General features: G+C 41.6%; 1 protein-coding gene across 1 annotated transcript in view; it reads right to left on the reverse strand.

Moving 5' to 3' along the window:
• Positions 1–23,089, reverse strand: part of LOC117537442 (eukaryotic translation initiation factor 3 subunit H-like) — an 81,574-nt gene that overhangs the window by 58,269 nt on the left and 216 nt on the right. The window contains 1 exon segment of the mRNA XM_034202655.1: positions 5,185–5,341. Within this exon segment, the coding sequence (XP_034058546.1) occupies positions 5,185–5,341 (157 nt within the window).

Here is a 23,089-nt window from a genome sequence, read left to right on the forward strand (position 1 = left end):
ACACCCCTAGTGTTTAGTGTGTGTCAAGAGCAGGGAGGATTAATATAACTATCTTAGAGTGTCTGATGTAAATGCCGTTGTCCCTAACCTCTGCTTCGCATTATCGCTTATATCACAACAAAAGAATAATGGCCAAAGCACATTATTAACATGCTACTTGCTTGCCTCTAGAGCACAAAAAGCCTAGAGAATAATGTCTGCACTTCTTCTCATCTCTCCATACATTTTGTAAATGACACAAGGACAAAGTATGCAAGGACATGGGAAATAGGGGGGCTAGGGTTCAGCCAAGGTTTTATCTGAGGCAGATTCCACTGTGCGCAGTCCATTACTCTCTTTCTCTATCTTTTTCTCACTCAGATTGGTCACATTTGCTGCCACTGACTGTCCTGCAGGAACAGCTCCACACTGTCACCTGTTGATGAAAAGGCAGCATCACACACACCCTTTAAAATATATATATAGTAGGAGTCATTCTGATCTAACGGAGCGTCCACACAGCAGCGTGCGTTGACGCTTGGAGGTGGGCGTATCTGAAGCTTGGGGATTTTTTGCGAGCAACACGACCAACAACCAATCACATGAATCTCCCGCCCCCGACATACAAAGCAATAGCAATGTTAAAACGAAGTAAACTGGATATAAAATCCCCAAACAGGCGAAAACCTACCAGTTTCATCCACTGTCTCTGCCTCCTCCCTCCATGCCTCGCTCCTCCGGTTTGTATCCCGGTAGATGAACAGATCATACAGCACCGGGTGATTCACTACCGCTACAATGAATTTCCCCTAAAAATTTTTGAATATGAGGAAATGACCTGCGTAGTCTCTCCCAGCATACACGCGGTTTGATTGGCTATGCGATTGTACTGGCAGATTTGCATAAACGGGATTTCATTGGCTGACGCCTCCGTCGAGGCGTCAAAAGTTGAACATTGCTCAACTTTTGACGCCAGCTACGCTCCACGTCGCTTCCCAAAATGCAGTTCGGTTAAAAGTGACGTCACCCCCCCACAGAAGCGTTGGAAGCTTCAACGCACGCCGCTGTGTGGACGGGCCGTAAGGGACACACACACACACACACACACACACACACACACACACACACACACACACACACACACACACACACACACACACACACACACACACACACACACACACACACACACACACACACACACACACACACACACACACACACACACACACACACACACACACACACACACACACACACACACACACACACACACACACACACACACACACACACACACACACACACACACACACACACACACACACACACACACACACACACACACACACACACACCACACACACACACACACACACCACACACACACACACACACACACACACACACACACACACACACACACACACACACACACACACACACACCTTTTAAGGTAAACGTGTCTAGGGTGCCTGATCGGAGGTGAAGAGACTGCGTTCTGCTCTGAGTCTTTCTACACCCTAATCTTGAGCTTTATCTGGGGCGTAGCGATTAGCTGATATGCATCTGTAAGTCAATACAATAGTCAGAGACAGGGCTACATTGATAAAATAAATAAACGGTTTCAATCCACATTCAGTGAGACATTGTTCAAAAAGTGTCGAGAACATTTTGGCCAAATATCCTCCTGTGCATGTGGCGTAACGTGAGAGTGTGAGTTTGTCTCATCTGTCCTGAAAAATGTTACTCGCAATAACATACCAATTTAGGCCATTTGCTTCCAAAAAGAAAGATAGCACGGTACAGAATAACTAAGTGGTGATCGACACAGAAGCTGTGGACCCGGCATTACTTACAACGCAGGTGTGAGCAACTACCTTAAAAGCCCCACCTGCAAGTCCTCATAAGCCGTGTTCACACCGCAGTACTTTTCCCACTTTAGTTCCGAAATGTCGCGTTCACACCAAAAAGAGCAGGAACTAAAATGTGTTCATGAGAACCTTTTTACCCCCTTTTCCGTCAGTTTTCAGTCCCTGCTAGAGAGCAGGTACTTTCGTGGGAGAAAAAGGTTCCTATGTCTGATTGGCTGGGCGGAATGCAAACCACTCCCCGTAAAACTCCCAAAAAGTTTTGTGCAGCCGCCATTTTATTATCCTCGCATTAGCATTAGCCCAGCGCAGAAACGCAGAGAGACTAACTTATGGCAACACAAAAGAAAACTTGGGAGCGGTAGAGATGAGGAGGTCTCGGCGTTCTGGCGATTTACTCGGAAGGCTTCAGTAGAAGCTGCTGGGAGTCCCAGCAGCTTCTACTGAAGCCAGTCCCCAACTCCGGGGACTTCCGGCTGGGGACTCCGGGTGGCAGTATACGCCGTGAAGTTGTTTGCGGCCTGCCAGTAAACCCAAAGCAGAAGAAGAAGAAGTGACGTCAGCAGCTTCATTTGCCTAATCCTCCCCCAGGGACTTAAGGTACGTCCACACAGCAGCGGAAAAAAATCTTGGAGGTGGGCGTATCTGAAGCTTGGGGATTTTTTGCGACCAACAACCAATCACATGAATCTCCCGCCCCCGACATACAAAGCAATAGCAATGTTAAAACGAAGTAAACTGGATATAAAATCCCCAAACAGGCAAAAACCTACCAGTTTCACCCACTGTCTCTGCCACCTCCCTCCATGCCTGGTATCCCGGTAAGTAAATAGGAACTGGTCGTAAAGAACCGGGTGATTTGCTACCGCAATAACTAATTTCTCCTCCATTTTTAGGAATATAGAAAATGAACTGCGGTATGTCACTCCCAGCTTGCATGCGGTTTGATTGGCTAGCGCTTGTACTGTCAGATTTGCATAAACAGGATTTGATTGGCTGACGCTTCCACCTCAGCTTCAAAAGTTGAAAATTGCTCAACTTTTGAATCCTGAAAATCCTGGAAATCTTCGCTTTGCTTCCCACAATTCAGTTCGGCGAAAAGTGAGGCAACGTGACGTCACCCCATTCAAAGTGAATGGGCAGAAGCGTTGGAAGATTTTTTTACCACTGCTGTGTGGACGGGCCTTTATTCAGGTGTGAACGTGATCTGTACTTAGTTCATGAGAACCAAAACATTCTGATGAACCTTTGTGGGAAAAGTACTGCGGTGTGAAAATGGCTTTCAATTATTTTGTCAAACAAGAGGTGCGTGCCTCTTGTTTGACAAAATAATTGAAAGCCATTTTACTTGCTAAAAAACAAACCCATTTGGTGTCGAAAATACTGCATTAAGGCCAATGAAACTGGCCCTTATACCGATAGAAAAATGTATCTGCATATGCGAGTCAACATATTGACATAGGATGGTTACACACCATCATTCATAAGAGAACGGATTTGGAACTGTAAAAAAAATGAGTAAGTTCACCGACATGAACACTGTTCTGTCTGCTGTCCCAACATCCGAACAGCAGAAACACTGGCAATTAGAGAGGAAGAGCGAGAGAAGGGAAGGAAAGAGATGGCAAGAGAGGGAGTGGGATAGAGAAGACAGGAAGAAAGAAAGCGAGTGAGATCTGGCTGGTCAGCTGTGTGCGTGGGTTGACAATTCGGGCTGACATACAAAACTACCAAATGTACAGACATAAAATATTTTTTTCTAGGATTCTGTGAGGTACATTTATTTCTCAAAGTAAATCTTCTTCCATGGCTGTTATTCAGTAGATAAAATCATGTGTAGCATTAACCCTTTTTTCTGCAAACACACTGTGAGCGGAGACGGCTAACAGAGTAGTCTACAGAGTTGTCTTCTCTGTGCTGTACCGTTTATCTAAATCATTCTAACGACAAACAGCAGGCACAACATGAATGACTCCGTGCACGTTTCCATCTTGAACTTGGTTCCCTAGTGACAGATATACATGAAGTCTGTCGCCTTTTTCAAACTGGATCAAAAGCCGGTTCAGAGGAATTCTGTTATTGTTCTGTGAATGTTGGCGCTGTTCACTGATGCACTTGTTAGGGAGTGACAGATGCAAAATATAGCGCGTCAAAAGTTAACAACCAAACACACCATGACACTCACCAGCACAGACACACATGTGTGAGCCGTTACTGACACTAATGACCTTAAGACACTAATGGCATATTTTGCAGAATTCTTGACGTTTGCTTGTTAGCAGCAGAGGCCTGATGGAGCAGGATTTTCCCCCTTTCTTCTGTCTTTCGCATCTTCTCACCTTCCCATCTTTCAGGCTTGTAGCGGATTTTGTTGCGCGAACAAGGTGCGAGCAACAACAACGCTTGATATGAGAAAGGCTGAGGTCAGAGGACAGGGCATCCTTTGCTATGAAAGCTGACGGGAGGCGGGTGGGGGGGAGAATAGCGTTTGCGTGTGGATAAAGACTAAATCAAATCCTGTGCACGTTAATACCACCCACCTGTAAACCAAACAATGCAGCCCTTCCATCCCCGCACCACTGCCCTCACACATCAACCCTGGACCTGACAGTGTAGGACACCCAGCGCCTAGTTAAAAGTCAGCATTGTCCTTAACGTCGTGCAGAGGGACTCCTTATGCACACCAACATTCAGGGAGTTGTTAATATGATCCTGACGTCAATAGAAAGTTATTACTTTAAACTTTCCGTTAATTCAATTGGCTCAGAATGGTAAACCCCAGGGGTTTGACACAAAATTTACTTTTCAGCTCACCCATCAAGGAATAATAAAACAACAAAAGAGTTTCCTCAACCAAAATAAAAATGTCTCAAACATGTTCGAACTGAATATTTTCACTGATATTTGATGTCAACTCAGTGTGGACAAAACTCAGTGCTAATTAAAAACTTGTTTATTATTCATGATGGGATACAGTAGAATTTTTAACAAAAAAATCAATCTTTTGTGGTTTTATTATTTGTGAACAAACTAAGACTAAAGCCTTTATGTCACTGAAGCATTCTGATATCATCATCTCCTAAAAATGTACCAGCCATTCCAACACTGGATCCCATCGCTTCATCTTCTAAGGACATGTTTTACTGTCTGCCGGCACTTTTTCCTTTGAAACTAGGTTGTGATGTTTGTTTGTGTGTGTCAGTGTGGGATGTGGATATATCTGCTGTGTGTGTGTGTGTGTATGTATGTATGTATGTATGTATGTGTGTGCATTTTTCCAGCTGCTGGAGAGGATCAATAGAATAAACAAAGAGGGTACACTACTCTTGTTTACCTTCATCAAAGTCGGCATCATCCTCGGTGTGCTGGGGGAAGGGGAAGCAGTTGGTGATCTCCAGCCGGTCCTCCACCACCAGGCCCAGCAGGACGCCCTGCACCACCTCGCTGCCCTGGCCCTCTTCCTGGTAGTGCTTGATAATCTTCAGCACCACCTGCGACAACAGAAAGAGCAATGTCACTGAAGTATCAAACTACCGTAACATAATGAAGAGAAGAGGAAAGGTGGCTTTAAGGTTCCTTTAGTAACAGTTTCAGAAAAAAAATGTCATTTCATAAACCGGGGCAAATGTATTTATTGTGCAGAGCTTGGCTTGATATTGTATCTTATCGTTTTTTGATTTATGTCATCTATTTCAATTGCGCCTCAGCTCGTCATGTTGATTTGTGCTCATTAGTTTCTGTTTTGGTTAGTTTGTATGAGATATTTTTTCAAGCCACTTGGGTTTTTTTCATACGCCTTGCTGCAGACTTTCTTGTTCCTTTCTCTGTTCTTTTCCACATTATATTTGATCACAGTACATTCAAGTATTTAATTAATGCCAATGGGAAAAAAGGCACAAAGAAACAAATTGCCTTTATTTCCCAGTACACATTACCACTATTTTCCTGTACAGAAATGTATTGTAAAATAATTATATTGATTAAGAACATGGTTAAAAATATATAGTTAATTATTATTTTGTTATCACACCTATGCATTTAATGACTTTAATCAACACATTACTAACGGTGTCTTCAGGTCATTGTAAATACTATCACAACATAGTGAAGTCCAAGATAATAAAATATGAACAGTTCACAATAGGGCTGCACGGTATTGAAAAAAACTGACATCGCGATTTTTTCCCCCCCTGCGGTATATATTGCGTTTTTTTTAACCTGTTAAACCTCAAAGTCCCGGCGGGTACTTTACTTTTTTTTTTCACGACAGTGTCTCAGGGGATCGTAATATTTAAGAACCTATTAATGTGTTATACCAGATTAACGGAAATAATCTCAGCTAACTGACGATACAAACCATTTTTACCAAGAAGCATCTAAATGATCCCTGAGCGAAAAATGCTAACGCACTTTGGCACAGAACTCAAGATAAAAGTACCCTTATTATTACTTATCGTAGCTGCACTTACAAGATATCCGATTAAAGCTGAGGTTCCACAGATTATTTAGGTATATAGTATCATCACTGAGTGATCTGAACTCGGACAGGGGAAGCAAACACAGACATCACAACACGTACCTTTACGTAGCTTCGAGGGGAGATGTCTCACCGTAGCTGTCAATCTGATCAAAAGACGTGTTCAATGGCATTAAAACGAGAAAGAAAAAACGCGGCTGAATCGGTTAATCCATAGGTTTTTAACGTCTGTATAAAAAAATGATTTAATTTATAATCCATAATTCCATTTGTATGTAAATATCGCAGAGCAAAGGTTAGCTGATAATGGTAGCCACCAGAGTGGCTGCTGCTTCCGGTCTTGGCTATGCGGCAGTCCAGCGCAGTCTAACACACACACATTACCAAATAAGGAGTGCGAGTGACGCGTAGCCAAAACCGGAAGCTGCATACACTCTGGTGGCTACCATTAGCAGCTAACTGTTGTGCTCCGATTTTTACATAAAAATGGAATTATGGAATATAAACAATTGCTTCAAAGCCACAGATACATTATCAACCTATGGATCAACCGATTCAGCCGCGTTTTTTCTTTCTCGTTTTAATGCCATTGAACACGTCTTTTGATCAGATTGACAGCTACGGTGAGAAGATCTCCCGTAAAAGCTCCGTAAAAGGTACGTGTTGTGATGTCTGTGTTTGCTTCCCCTGTTGCGAGATCGGATCGCTTAGATACTATACTTAAATAATCTGTGGAGTCTCAGCTTTAAATCGGATATATTGTATGTGCAGTTTCGATAAGTAATAAGGGTATCTTTATTTTGAATTCTGTGCTAAAGTGCGTTAGCTTTTTTTTTTTTTTTAAATGAATAAAACCGCACGTCCCTGCGGTGTGAATACCGCGCATGCGCATACCGCGGTTATCGCCATGACACGGTATATCGTTCAGCCCTAGTTCACAATATTACTAGTCATTTCACTACTCTAATATGTGCATTGGGAGACGCCATGTTTATTACAGTACAGACGATGCATTCTATATTTATAAGAGTTTGATCTAGGCAAATATTTGGCACAAAGAAAAAGTGATGGATTTAAAAGAGGAACTAGATATGCAAGGGGATACATTAATACTGCTCCATTGGAAACAATTCGATTTTTCTAGTGTTAGAGTGCTTGTGTTTAGCGTGTGTGCAGCCTTTATCTGTGCTAATGCTTTCATGGTTCAGCACACCCATCACCACCTCCACTCTGGAAACCTATAATAAAGCAACTCCTACTCCACATCTTTGAAATTAAAAACAATTAAAAAAACATTGCCAGCATAGTGTTCAATAGAATTGCAGCTGCTTGTCAGAGAAAGAGAGAAAACAAATCCAGATAGAAAAAGATTTCATTTATTAAATTCAGCATTCTTGAATGGTCTTTAAAACTGTTCTGACTTGTGTTTAAAATGTATGTAACTATTTTCTGCTGGGACGGGAAGAGCAGAAGCTTCTTTAGCCGTAATACTGGTTTCTTAAGGCCAATACTGTTGCTTTTTGGAAGTTTAAAGAATCAAATAACAATACATAGTTGTATTCTCTAACAAATAAAAATATACTTAAGGTTGACCACGTTTTTAACTAACCTGAAATCCGGTTTGATACAATTCCTTGTAACGTATTGGCCCACATTTGCACAAATTCAAGTATACGATTCTATTAGCCAATGTATCGTCCTGGTCGATTTATGGCTATACCTTGAGAAACAACTTAGCCCAGCTTGCTAACTTCCAAATTGGAGTAGAGTCCAACATTCATACAACAACAGGGCCTCCTTATGTAGTATGCTGTATAGGACAGACCTCCTAAATCACTATAGTTCCAATGCATTTTGTTAAATACGGTCACAGGCTACTGAGATATGATGTGCTCCTGTCAGTAGCCCGTCAGGATTGACAGTGTCTCCTAGCAACACCGGCCCCAGATGTCAGTCAACAGCCCACTGAGGCCTGAAGCCTAGAGACTGTGTCCACCAATATGTCAAAAAAGCTTTTATCTCCTTGAAAAGTGGGAAATTACGCACAATGGCTGTATATTTAAATCATGATCTACACTCCCTAAATTTGTTTTAATTGCATAATAAATCTTCAACCACTGTTCTGGAGGCTTCTCTGGTTACTAAGCTCTTGTATAAAACCAGGAAACCACCCAAAAGCCCTTAAGTGGACATTCTGGGACAGGTAACTATCACTGGCTGGATTTGGTTGCAGGTTGAGTTGTTTCCACCACCTGCAGTCCTCAACACCTGTTCATCTCTGATTGCATACAAAAGGCCAGTTAGTATTCAACTCAGCCAAGCAATTTACACTGGAGAGAGAAGAGGTGGCACACGAAAAATAAGAACCTGAATCTGATGGAATCTTGAAAAGAATGCTACCCTCGTACAGTGGGAGGGTATATTTGGACTTTTAGTCTGATAAACCCACATGGCCCTGCCGCATCCGGACAGGGTGTCATGCATCATCGTACGCTTTTAATATTTAATGCCAGATAAAAAAGGGCCAATAGGACAAGCATCCACATGATTGAAGAGTTGGTTTAAGCACTAATGCTGCATCACCTATACCAAGGACAGCAGGGAAAGCCTATGGCTTATTTCTACACACTCGCACAGAAAAACACACACATACGCCTACCAATCATGAGAAACATCAACCAGCAAAAAAGAGCCAAGGCAAAGAGTGGAGAATAAGGCAAAGCGTCTAAATGAACAGGAAGAGGACATGAAAGCGAAGTGTGGAGGGGGAGAGCATAAATCACGCTGATAACAGTGTGGGCAGGTCACAACCAGAGGCATTAATAACACACACACACACACACACACACACACACACACATGCAGGCAGGAGCAGGGTGGTAGTCCTTGGGCCATGCTCACAACAAAACGCACATCATCACCATGAGGGAGCCCTTACCCGTCTCACTAGCTCACGCACACACATATGAATCTGTCTTGGGAGATGATTTATTTCAATAGAGTGCTGGAACTGTCATGGAACAAGTAAAAGAGCTAGGGGAGGGAGAGGTGATACGGGGTGGAGTGGGTAGGAAAACAAATCTCATTCTCTGCCTGCCTGCTTGGCTTTTCTGACTGAGAGGGGAAGAAGGTCTGAACAATAGGCGCTGGGGGGATGGATGGGGGAGAGAGAGAGGGAGAAAATGTAAGAGTGAGATCTTGTTGGGGAAAGTGGTGGGCGAAAGTAGGGAGGAAATGCAGCCATGGAAATGTGACGGAGAAACCAGCAGGACAAGGGAAATAAAGACCAAAAAGAGCAGGACGGACCAGGTCATGGATGCATAAGGAGAACTGGATATAGCATTGGAGGCGGGGGCCATGTTCATTCCTATGAAAGTTGCTAAGTGGCACATTAAGCCAAAAAGGCCCAACTCTTACGGCCCGTCCACACAGCAGCTTTTGGCGATTTGTCCACCGCTTCCAGCGCGTCTCCGCCCATTGACTTTGAATGGGGATGACGTCACTTTCCCTCGCTTGTCGCCGAACTGCATTGTGGGGGGGCGAGGCGAAGATTTCCAGGATTTCCAGGATTCCAAAGTTGAACAATGTTCAACTTTTGAGGCTGAGCTGGAAGCGACAGCCAATCAGATCCGTTTATGCAAATCTGACAGTTCAAGCGCTAGCCAATCAAACCGCGTGCAAGCTGGGAGAACCAGACCCGCAGTTCATTTCTATATTCCACAAAAATGGAGGAGAACTTAGTTATTGCGGTAGCAAATCACCCGGTTCTTTATGACCAGTCCCTATTTACTTACCGGGATACAAACCGGAGGAACCAGGCATGGAGGGAGGTGGCAGAGGCAGTGGGTGAAACTGGTAGGTTTTCGCTTGTTTGGGGATTTTATATCCAGTTTACTTCGTTGCTAGCAAGCATAGACAGTATCATTAGCCAGCATGGAATGTAGCATAAAATAGCACCATAAACATTAATCTCATAAATGTTCAAAATGTTAAAAAAATAAATGTTCATCATAGCCCTTCCTATTTGACAATAGTGTAGAAGAACCGGGTTTTTTTGCTTTGTATGTCGGGGGCGGGATATTCATGTGATATTCATGTGATTGGTTGTTGGTCGCGAAATCCCCAAGCTGTCAGACACGCCCAGCTCCAGGATTTTCAAGATTTGGTCAAAGCTGCTGTGTGGACACACCGTTAAGAACAAAAAAATATCTGATCTTTGTTGGATCTAGGGGCAAATCTCCACATCTATTGGGACCATAGAGTGTGTGCACTTGCATTGTCTTTTAGCCCCGCCTACAATCTGCTCTGTCATGGCTCAGTCAAATGAATGGAGAAGAAAAAATTACTTTAGAATCGGCATTTAGTGCATTTTATTTATTCTGTGTATGTGGTTGAATTATTAGCATATGGATATTGATTGATCGAGACCACCTTGCTACAGTGGGCGGGGAAACCACCAAACCGTGGGATTACGTTGCTTTTTTTACAACGGTAAGAAGAATCCATACCGTCACAACCAAAATACCTTAGAATCGGCAGCACTGGCTGCTTTTAGAAAGCCTCATGCCCCCCTCAAACCCCCACCCCTTTGAGCATTGGCTCCTTATTCTGCCAGCAAATAGCTTTTCTAGTCTTCCTCCATCAGCGAGAGTGGATAGCACAGATACACAAAGCTTGAGCTATCTAACTCTTGGCAAGCTGTTCATCACACACTTAAATAGTGTCCGTCTGGAAAAGGAGGGGGCGAGAGATGGACAATTGGCAAAAAACAACTCCAGGAAGGTCAAATAAATAAAAGTAAATGTGAGCAAGCTTGAAGAAAACTCCCAAATCTACAGAAAGGAGGGGACGTGAAGAGGCACCTGCCTTAGAAGAAAGGGAAGGAAGAAAGGGGGGGGGGGGGTTCACTGGATGTGTTGTGTTGGCTTCCTGGTGCCCAGTAAATGCCATCAGGTATTATAAGCAAATCCTCGAGGAGCTTTTGATTTATGCAAGCCCACAAACATATAGACTAATTATCTCCTGCACCGCCTTTCATGATACCCTCTCACACACGACTTGCATACATTTTTATTGATCTAGCTCACCAGCAGCTAGCCCAGCGAGAACGAGTGGAGAGGGCTCAGGATTGATATGTGGACAGCGTGTTATAAATCAACAAGCTTAAAATTGAATTGTGCAAAATCAATTGCGGTCCAAATCCCCCATTGGCTTCCTTTAATTCTTATCATAAATCTTCTCTCTCACTCACACAAAAGGGCTCATATCCCCACCGCAACCGGGCTCAAGTTATGAGAAAGTACAGCAAGAAGGATGATCCGGTAATGAGTTTTCTTTTAGCGCCACAGATGTGCAGACAAACTCTACTCAATGTTGGCTGTGATATACCCGACTGAGATAACACTTTGGTGTGGCTTGCATGGGGTTAATCCGACAAAGACAACTCACCTCATTGTGGAGTGCCAGCTTTTGGCCCAGAGTTTTTTGTTTTTGTAAAATTCCACAAATGTATCTCTTTTTAACACAAAATACAACACACAAGAGCTGATTTAACTAAGAGATTTCTCAACATTTTCAATACATAGGATGTAAATGGGTCAAGTAAAGTAGAAGCTGCTACCTGAATGTTTTGTACACTGCTTTTTGCTAATTGTGAGAGAAAGGAGTGATAAGGGATTCCATAAAAGATTTTGGAGGTGTGGGAGCTCAATCTGTGTTTATTAGCACTACAGGAGTCAGAGCTCATATTAGTGCGCCAAAATAATTTCTAATATTCGCAAACTAATTGCTCACACTGCAGAGACCTGCCTGTTTGATAAGCCAATTTGGACGTGTAGAGCCAAGTTTTTCAAGACTACACAGTGACCCTGGCAACAACCAATGGGAGGTGTTATTGCAATGAAAATAAGTATATAATCCAGCACCTGCTCACAGATTCATATTATATTGGTAAGATGTACAACTCTGCTCCGCTCTTCATTAGCTGCTAACTCAATTTCATTTGTAGCAATAATTCTCAAATGTACCATTACAAAATGACACCTAGGTTGGATCATTTCACATAAGTATGCAATTCCAAATTGAGTGTTAACCAGTTTATAGCATGAATGTTATTCTAGTGAGGATGTCATTATAATTCATAGGATATTAATGAAATAAACTATTTTTTGATTATTCATGGTCTGCATTAAGCATTCAGTATTCTTATTTTTGATTACCTCTGTTTATATTACTTTATATTAGTTCAGTGTTTCCCACAGAACTGAAATATACCTGTGGTTAGGGATGGGTATCGAGAACCGGTACTAAGTCAGTACCGGTACCCGATTGGACGGTATCGGTATACCGTTAAGCCGCTGGACAAACGGTGCTGCTATCGGTATATGAATTACACTACTTCCTTAGTTTAAACAATTCTGGTTGGTTGGGAACCCTCATCCCGTGTGACGTATCCGGTTTGAGTACCACTCTGATTGGCCACTGTGAATGCCACTCGTCATCTCTCCTAACAGCGCTCTTATTATTGTGAGACTCCCGGGGGAAGACGCAACATCTTGCAAGAAACACGGTCTCAAGGCTTCTTAACATTTAACAACCTATTAATGATGCATACCCACTTAACGGGAAGAAACTCAGCTAACAGACGATATTAACCATTTTACCTACACGGAAGAGAAGTCCAACACCAAGACTCTAAATCAGTGGTTCTCAAAGTGGGGGGCGCGCACCCTCAGGGGGGCGCAGAGGCATGACAGGGGGGGCGCGAGAGACCAGGAGAAAAAATGGTTATTTAAAAAAAAAAAGAAAGATTTAAAAAAAAAATAAAAAAAAAAAATAAAAAATCATATTTTGAAAAATTATTGATTCGAAAACAATATGATACAGTACAGTACTATTACGTCTGGGTGTCTGTGTTTCATTAAAGCTCGGCTCTGTGTGTGTGTGTGTGGAACGAGCCATTTTGTGTGTGTGCGCGAGCGAGAGAGAGAGCGCACCGGTACCGGAGATCGTTGATGTTAGCTTCTGGTGCTAGCGAGCTACGCTAACGGATATAAGGAGTTTTTTCAACAACAAAGTGGAGGAGAGTCCTCTCCTGTCAGACTGAGAGACTCAGTGAGCTAAAGGACTCTCTCAGTGTTATCTCAGTGGGTCTCAAACGTTTTGGTCACCATTAATATAAATAAATTAAAAACAATTATGAAATACTATATGACATTAAAAAATGTATAACGTTTAAAAGGGGAGTGATTTGTAAAAAATCCATAAAGAAATAGTAAATCTGTTTACAGTTCTGTGTTGAGAGATGTATCCATACTGTAGATCTCTTCATTTTGCTCTCAAAGTGCACCAGATTGATGCTTTTAACTTCAATATTTAAAAATAAATCTTCCCCCCTATGTGAGGTCCACACACCACCTATAAAAATAGCACTTTACCCCTGCTTACACCTATATGCCGTGAGCTGATTATTGAGCCTTCATTGTAACAGTTGCGGGTACACTGTGTGTATACGTGGGGAGTGTTGCAGTAGAACATTCCACTGTAGCGCCCGGTACATTAATGGGAAACCCTAAATGTTTGAGCACCCTCTATGAAACGTCAAGCTACCCCACAGTACCCCCAAAATAAATCTTTGGCGCCGCCACTGAGCCTGACTATTTGTGTTGGGGGGGGCCCGACTTTTTTTTTTCTCCAAAGGGGGGGCCTGACAGAAAAAGTTTGAGAACCACTGCTCTAAATCAACACTTAGCGAAACAAACGACATATCACATGAAAGCTGAGATTCCACAGATTCCATTGGTATAAGTCTCATCACTGTACGACCAATACTCACTGAACTAGCAGCCAGGAAAGAGCAAGCAAACAACTTTACTTTACGTAGCCACGATGATAATTATGACTTACCTTTGCTGTTTTGTGATCAAAAGTTGTGTTCAAGGCAGGGCTCGAGCTTAAGGGCGTCCCGTTGTCTCGGGCCCGCAAAAAATAGGGTCGGGGAGGATAAAAAAAATGTTGGGACGAATTTGGGACGAGAGTTAAAATAAAAATACCCTGCCAACTCTCTACGAACGGCGATGAAAATGAAACTGACTGCACGTTTTGTGTAGCACAGTTATTAAACGTCAGGGATGCTCCGATCGCCAATGTCGGGGCCGATTGCCGATCGCCGGAATCAGTATCGGCCTAAATGGAAGATTTTTAACATCACTTTAAATCTTCCATTTAAAGTGATGTTTAAACTCAGTTAATGGGGCTCATTCACTGGAGCTTCCACAAACAAATCAACTTAATTATTACATTCAAATGATGTACATTATTCAAGTTTACATTCACTTTGGATAATAACATGGGAGAAATTAGCGGAAGCGCTCTCTTTTCCTCTCTCTCTCTCCTGACAGCCTGTCAGTATCTCATGCAGCTCACTGATCCAGTAATGAGTGACCCGACAGTGAAGAATACATATATTTATAATGACTAGTTTAGCTTGTTCCAGAGGTAGATAAAATAGCTAAGTGTGTTAGGTCTAACTCTTGTGTGTTTCGCTCCGCTTACCGGTCCGGCGGGCGGAGCTGCAGGATTTCTGCTTCACACACACGTTGCATACCGCTATTTTACTGTCTTTTTCGGACACCTTAAAATAATGCCAGAGCGGTGAAGCCATTTTGGCGAGCTTGTTTTGCCGCACACAGAGAAAAGTGTCATGTATTTCACGTCATGCGATCGGCTCTCGCGATCGGCATGTTTAGAGAGCACCGATCGATCGGTAGAGAGTGAGTATCGGCCGATCTCGATCGGTGACCGATCGATCGGAGCATCCCTATTAAACATCCTTGTCAACATAAACACACACACAAAACATTTAGCAACCCGCAAAATACACACACAGTACGTATACCGACAGCCAGCGGCATAGCTGCCCGCAAATTCCTGGCCCGCGAATAATGAGAACTCTCCATCGCATTCAATCCTTAGCAATATGCTGCGATTCTCCCCATGTAGGGATGGGTACCGAGCCCCGGTATCAAACGGGCCCCGGGCCGAAATTATTAAAGACCGTGGTACCGTTATGCTCCGACGTTATGGAACTGGAGACATTTAAAAAATATACGTCTTATGTATTACTGCTACATAAACATTATATCGCAGTTTTAGTTTCGCCAACTCCGTTTCTAACATGCAATAAGACTACAAAATGCGTCTATGATGTATTTTTGATCTTTCCACTCCAGATGAAGAGATCTCTCTCTCCCGTCTGTGTGCGAGGGGGCAGAGCAGTTTGTAAAGGTCTCCTGACTGTGTTGCAGACTGTCATCCTGGTTAGTGGTTACTCTGGGTTCTGTCTTCAGGACAGTGTGTTGGATTGTTTTGTTAATTGGATGGGACTTGATTGGATTCAATATTAGAGTAACTTTCTCGTTTGTGTGTTTTTAAAAATATATATATTTGGCCTTTGTTTCTTTGTTTGACTGATTTCCTAAAATAAAAAAGGTTGATGAATTATCATCTAGATATGTATGATGTTTTATTTATGTTAACGGTCACTTTGAATGATTTTAACAAATGATAATGTAGAAAAACTAATATTTTAAATTCGGGAAGGTCCACGTGTATTTTGGGACGGTTCCAGGAGGATGGTGAAAAAAGTTATTCGAGAGCCCTGGTTCAAGGGCATAAAAACGGTTAATCCAATGTCTCTGTGTAACTTTAAAATGATTACTGATAATCCATCATTACAATTATAAATAATAAACAGATTATAATGGTTAGCCGACCGGAGATTCAGGTTTAAGAGGTGCGCACGCAGCATCTCGTTTTTAACTGACCAATGGTCATGTTTACATGGATTTATGAACTGCCCAAATTACCGCCCCCCATCCAGAGACAGGGGCCGTTTCTCAATCTCGAGGATTCTGGCTTCCAAGCCAATATTTCAAGGATGCCACGTCATCAAGTGCCGCCGAAGGACTGTTCCAATCTCCAGCATACTTGGAATTCCACCGAGGCCGCGTCCTTGGTTTGGGGGAAATTTCGAGGCTGCACATGTATGGGTAGACTTCGCGTCCTTAAAATCCCCACAATGCTTTGCGCATGGACCAATTTCAAAAACCCTTACGGAGAATTGCTGAACCGACGCAGCACACATTTAAATGTAAGTATGTAGCGGCGTAGAACATATGTTGGTAAATATGTTACTTTGTTACATTTGTTATTACCAAAAATGTGTTCCGTGAACGTAAAGCAAGTTCATAATTAGATAGACATCGTGAGGTAGGGCTGTGCAATTAATCGTATTTGAATCGCGATTACGATTATGGCTTGCGACGATTATGAAAAAAGCATAATTGACAAAATACGATTATTTTGCTGGGTGCGCTTTCGTCCCTCCCTAAAAGCCCACTCGGCCACGTGGGAGTGACATGTGTTGTGAGTGTTCAGCGCAAGCGAAGATGTCAGAACAAGAGCAGCAACTCGTTAAAAAGAAGGGTCAAACTATTTCCACTATTTGCAAGTACTTTGGCTTTCAGGAGTCCGACATGGAGCAAAATAAAGTACAGTGCAGGATTTGTTACCAGGTTGTGTTGGCACCACACGCTAACACAACCAATCTCTTTAATCATCTGAAATACAACCACAAAGTGCAATACGACCGGGCAGTAATACAACAAAAAGCAGATGCCCGCTCGACTTCATCCACCACATCATCACAGTCATCGATTCAGGACGCATTGTACAGAGCAACGGCCTACGCGACGAGCTCGCAGAGACACAGAGATATTACAGGTGCCATTACATTCCACATCGCTAAAGATATGTGCCCAGTTAGCACTGTTAGCAACCAGGGCTTTAAGCAACTTGTCAACACGTTGGACAAGCGTTACGCGATGCCGTCTCGGTATTATTTCAGCAGGTCTGCGCTGCCTGCACTATATGACAAATGCCGTGGGGATGTTGAGAGAGATGTGGCTTCAGCTGACTACTTTGCGACCACAACAGACCTATGGTCTAGCCCAGGGGTGCCCAACCAGTCGATCGCGAGATGTGTCTAAAAATAGAACAACAATATTCTGTTTTATGTCCTGTAACATAATCTTCCTGTGCCAGAATAATGCACTTGAACGCATCAAAGCTTTGTGATTGGCCGGCGTCACCCCATGTATCGGGGCGTGGCTGAGGGTCTTCAGTACAGGTGGCAATATCGTCACCTGCCTGCGCTCATCTCTGAAACTAGACCATGTCAACAGGCTGGTGTTTCTTGCAAAACATCTTTAAGAGATGACATGAGCAGCCCTACCAGCATTTGCCATGGTGGCCTAAACATTTTTATTTGGTCTTAAATTGTAGTTCAACATTTATTTCCTGTTACTTCTGGACCATGACGGTTGGCCAGCCTTCAACGTTTAACTGAGTGGAATATGTTGAATATGTTTTACCAAAATGTTGGCTATATGTTAAGGAGTTTTCAGTAGGTTGTGACAGTGCACTGCATCATATTTGATTTAATTTATTTTGGTCTAATTTATTTTTATTTATCATATTAATAATATATGTTTAGTATGGTTTTGGAAGTGCGCTCCAACATATTTGTTGATCTTGTTTATTGGTAAAATATTATTGGTTTTAAAGTTCAATAAATGGTCAATGAATAATCGTCAAAATAATCGTGATATCAATTATTGACCCAAATAATCGTGATTATGATGTTTGCCATAATCGCACAGCCCTATCGTGAGGTATTTATTTTCAGTACAGTTCATGTTGAAACCGTTAGAGAGAGTGGCACACTTGTTAGCCTGTTCCATTCTTCTTCGTTTTCCGAAGCCGTGGCTTGGAAGCATACTTGCTTCGTTTCTGAAGGAAGTGACTTGGAAGTACGCGACTACCAAGCCAGCATCCTCGCGATTCAGAAACACCCACACTGTCAAACACACTCATACATGCTTGGTATGACATTGAAAAAGTTACATTAAATAAAAATAAATTTCAATAAAATTATTGTTGTTTAATCTTCACATCTTGTAATCATGTCTACACCAAATTATTGAAAAGTATCGATAAGTGTAGTGGAGCTCGCTCGTGAACTTCACGCGATAGCAGAGCCAGGGGTAGAGCGAGGGATCGTGGTACACTAGTTAATCGATCGCAGATCGCATCGTGCTCGCAGACAGAAAAGAACAATTAAACCTAAATGGCCCGGCCCGCCCAAGTAAAGTCTATGTGTTGAAGGGTCTGCCATTTGCACGATGGCAGGAAATTGCTTTAAGAGCTTGAGGGATTCAAAGAAAACAATTCTGCATGTTATCTGTAATCAGTGGAATAGTTTTTAACTTCATCTCACTGATAACAGTGTACCAGGTTATTGTTCCATCTTCCAACGACGTACCACGTGTACACGTTTCTGCAGTTCTACTTTATTAGGGATTTGCATAAGACCCATATGTCACTGCCATGAACATGACATCAACTGTTGCATTTGTGTTATTGTGTTGGAGTAACTTGACTGAACGACATTTATTGACAACAGTAAGGAATCCTAAGGATTAGTTCATGTAACAAGTAGGGCTGTCCCGAATACCATTTTTCGGGCTCCGGATATTCGGTAGTAATCAGCACCGAATATTCGGTGCGGAGAGATTTTTTTTTTTTTTAAAGAACATTTAAAAAAAATAAAAAGTTTCATAACACGCTCCGAGACACCTGACAACACGCTGTTAAGCAGAAGCGCAGAAAAGAGTATACTATTACGATTTATATGTATTTATTGTCTCAGTACTCGCATACATTAAAACGAAATGTGTCCTCTGCATTTAACCCAGCCGCAGTGGAGCGCCCGGGGACCAAATCCGGTTCCAAATTCCATCTATAACGTTTTACAACCTGAAGATACAAAACACATATTTCTGTTATAACAACAATACTTTTAATAACATAGCCGTAACAGTAGGCCTAACAGTGTAATACTTGTTACCGATACAGTAAACAGTATTTAAATAAATGAAGAACGAAAAATAAATGAACGAACTGTATGCCAATAATTGCCTTAGCCCCAGATGTTCCACATTGCTCCTATTATTTTCACTATTCGGATAAAATTGAAAAACTAATATAAAAAAACAATTCGGTTGCTTGCTTGCAATGATTTTTCCAAGCAAAGTAAGTGCACGTTTTTATCATGTGTAACGTTACTGTTTAAACGGCGGATAAAGCAGCTTCATCATGGAAACTTGACAACAGCTAAGCTAAGCTAGGCTAGTACTTACAGCATCCGGTGACTTTTCAGAGTTGTTGTGCCACCGTGGTAGGCCAGTTTCTTGCATGGATGTATAATAAGTTTAATAATACGTTTCTTGTAGCATATTTGGCACACTGCCTTCTTCTTACCGTCGTCCAATTTAAAATGGTCCCACACAGCTGAAGTCTTCAGCATTTTGTGTTCAGGTGTGTGAAACGAGTTGAAGCGAGGTGAAGCGTGCCGTGTGCGTTCGTGACTGAGTGAACGCGATGTCAGGAGCACAGGCTGAGATTGTATATATTTCCAAATTTTAACAGTGCAATTCAAAAGTATAAATATAGTATAAGAATATGGCAATTCGCCTTTATTGATAGCATACATTTAGGAAAAAAAATTAAAAAACGAATATCCGAATAATGAAATTGAAACCCGAATAGTTGGCCAACGAACGAATATTCGAATAGTCGAATATTCGGGTACAGCCCTAGTAACAAGCGATATATCAGTCTTATCAAAACCCTTTCAAATAAAGTGTTACCAAGTCTTATTACAGAAGATGGTGAGCTGGTATTGACTGTTTTAAACACTGACTGTGACAATATCAGAATGCAATATCGTTGGTGAAATTAGACTATATTAAAATATACTTTTAAACTAATCTAAATCCAATATTTATGCATAATTATAATCCTTGCTATAATGCAATCTGTGAGTTTTAAAATATAAAAATTACCCCCAGTTGCCTTGACTCTGGAATATAGCTAATACAGGACAAAATGTTTTTTGTAAAAGGCATTAAACATGTTTTTTCTAATTTCAAGTTGTTTTAGCACCGCTTTGTTGAACAACCTTAAGTGGCCATTGAAGGAACTGCAGTTGTTGGCACTGCATTGGGCTAGTTCTGCAGATGCAGGGTTTGCTGCTAGACTTAAACTTAATCTGTTAATGGCTTTTTCCATTGGCTTCTGCTAGACTGTGAAGTGGCCACAGGAAACATGAAAGCATACATTTTCAGTATTTTTCTCGTGAGGACAACATTTTGTAATGTCTTCAAGGGAGTAATTGAACAAGAAGGAAACGCAAGATAGTCAACTTTACCTTATAGTGCGGAGTAATGCCTAGCATGAAACCCTGTTGCAGCTGCAAATGAAATCCGACTGACTTTTTTATAAAACAAAATGTGTTTGTTTGGCTGTACACCTTCAGTTGCTCTTCTGTTGTATGTTGTGACAAAGTAGCTACTCAGAGTCAGTGTGTCTAATAAACTGTCATACCTTACTTCAGTAGGCTTAGGTCTAAAAAAGAAGTACCTAGAAAACATAAACTTTAGATTCTGTCTACCAAAGCAGTGATAGTAGACAAACACGGAAGTGAGTAACTCTACTGAACAGATGGGGACATACGTACTCTGGGTAGTAACCTATCTCTTTTGTCCGTGTTTTACAGCCAATCTGTGTCATATTATGTAGTATGTGAACACCTCCCTGATGACCAGGGTCAGAGCAATAGTAAGGCCTCAACGGGGAAAAGAGACTGTTCTGGCAGGGATGAAAAAAAACTTTATTCTGACGTCCATCATACGTCAGAATAAATGATTAAATACTTTTTTTAAACATACAGGCACATGTGTGATCTCAGTAGGTGTTTAATTGGAACCCTCTACCGTGCAGCACTCTACTCCTGTGGCAAAAGCAACCACTGAATCCTCTTCAAAGCAAGGAAACAAATTATAACACACAGTGATGATGCTGTCTGTGGGCAACCCTCCAACTAAACCTCTGACAGACCGGTCATGACGCAACACAGCGGCAACTGCCTGCATATCAATGCATTTAGGTGAACAGCGTTTCATAACTCTGCCTGAAATAGACACCTTTTCTTAAACCGTCTGAATCACACTGTGGTTAGTTCAACTGTCGCGATTAAAAATGGTTGATACGTCTGGGGAAATAAATTAGGAAAATCTCATTAGTGGTCTAAATAATACACATTGAGGTGAATATTTAGATTTGAAATTAGGGCCTTTGACTCTAGGGCAGCTTTAATGTGCAAGATAAAAGGAAGGAAGCAGCAGCTGGTAACTTTAGGCCCTGATACTGTGCTCAGGGAACACACGGTAAATGAGCTGCTTTGTGTCCAGTACGGTGTACGCCAGGAAGAGGGAGAACATCAGTGCATGGCTGTGAAGCAAGTTTGTCCTCTACTGTTTACACAGAGGTACTGCAGAATAAAAATACTGCAATGTATAGTTTGTGGGAAGTTACATTTTAAAATAGGTCACAAAATTTTAAACATTCCTTAAGAGATGAATAAAAACAAAGAAGCAATAAATAATTTCAAAGTAAAACATGTCAGCTAAAAAAAAACAAGGAAATAGGTGCAGAAAATTACCATCAAATCACAATGTGTGTAGTAATAAGGCCACAATCTTCTATCCTGATAATCAATTAACATTGAATTACAATATATCTAAAAATACCAAATGTATTATTGTATGATCCTGTGTAAATTGAACATAATAGTTCCACGTGATATTATGAAGAATAAATACATTATTCAGCTATGAATCGACTATGTTTACAGAGTTATCAAGACAATAGTTTGATCAGATTGTGCTTGTTGAGGTCAATTTAGACGATGTAATTGTGTATCGTGATATATCATTTTGTCCAAATATGTTTCATATCATATTCAATTATCAAACAGCTGACCAACAACTGGAAGATGGGGAACATCAGACAGAAGTAGAAACAAAGTATTCAATAACATTTTTGCTGAAAGCACCACATACTAGAGACCATGAACAAACATGGATGAGTTTCTTTGTGCTGTAGGGACAGATCAGAGGGGGCACAGACATGTCAGCGACAGCTTTTTATTGGGGGGAGATTTGTTTAAATCAATGTACACAGTTGTTTTATTCATATGTAGTAGGTGCTAATAGAGGGGCTGTTTCATACGTGGGACCAATAAAGGAACCGTACATGTTTTTACAAATCAAGAACGATTTAAAAGGCCATGGTAAATCAAACTCGTGCATCAAATAAGGTAGAAAAACCCTATGGCATAGGTATACTAAAATAATTATTAAGTATGGTTACAACAATTAAGTCACTGTATGTGTATAATTAAGTCTAGAAAATGAATGCTTCTTAATCTAAACAACACTTTTGAGGGAGGGAACACATTCAGGGAGGTCCTGGTTTGAAAATCAAACGCCTCCTTGGCTCCCCGAAAGCTAACGTTCACATCTATGGTTCACACAATACTGTTAGCTTATTATTACCTTTTAGCCGGTTGGGAGGCTGTAAGAGGAATTATTATTTACGTAAGTCAGTAAAGTAATGGTTTGAATAACGCAGTACGCATTAAGTATGAAACAGCTCAAGAGAGCACTCTACATTAACGTTATCTGTCCGCCATGACGATGCTCACACTAGCTAGCATCCGGCCATCACTGGCAACAGTTGGGAAGCGGTTTCTCTGCCGTCCTTAACCAAAACTCAACACGCAGTTACACAGCACCATAGT

The sequence above is a fragment of the Gymnodraco acuticeps genome, unplaced genomic scaffold, assembly GCF_902827175.1.
Source record: "Gymnodraco acuticeps unplaced genomic scaffold, fGymAcu1.1, whole genome shotgun sequence".
In the NCBI taxonomy this organism is placed as follows: Eukaryota; Metazoa; Chordata; class Actinopteri; order Perciformes; family Bathydraconidae; genus Gymnodraco; species Gymnodraco acuticeps.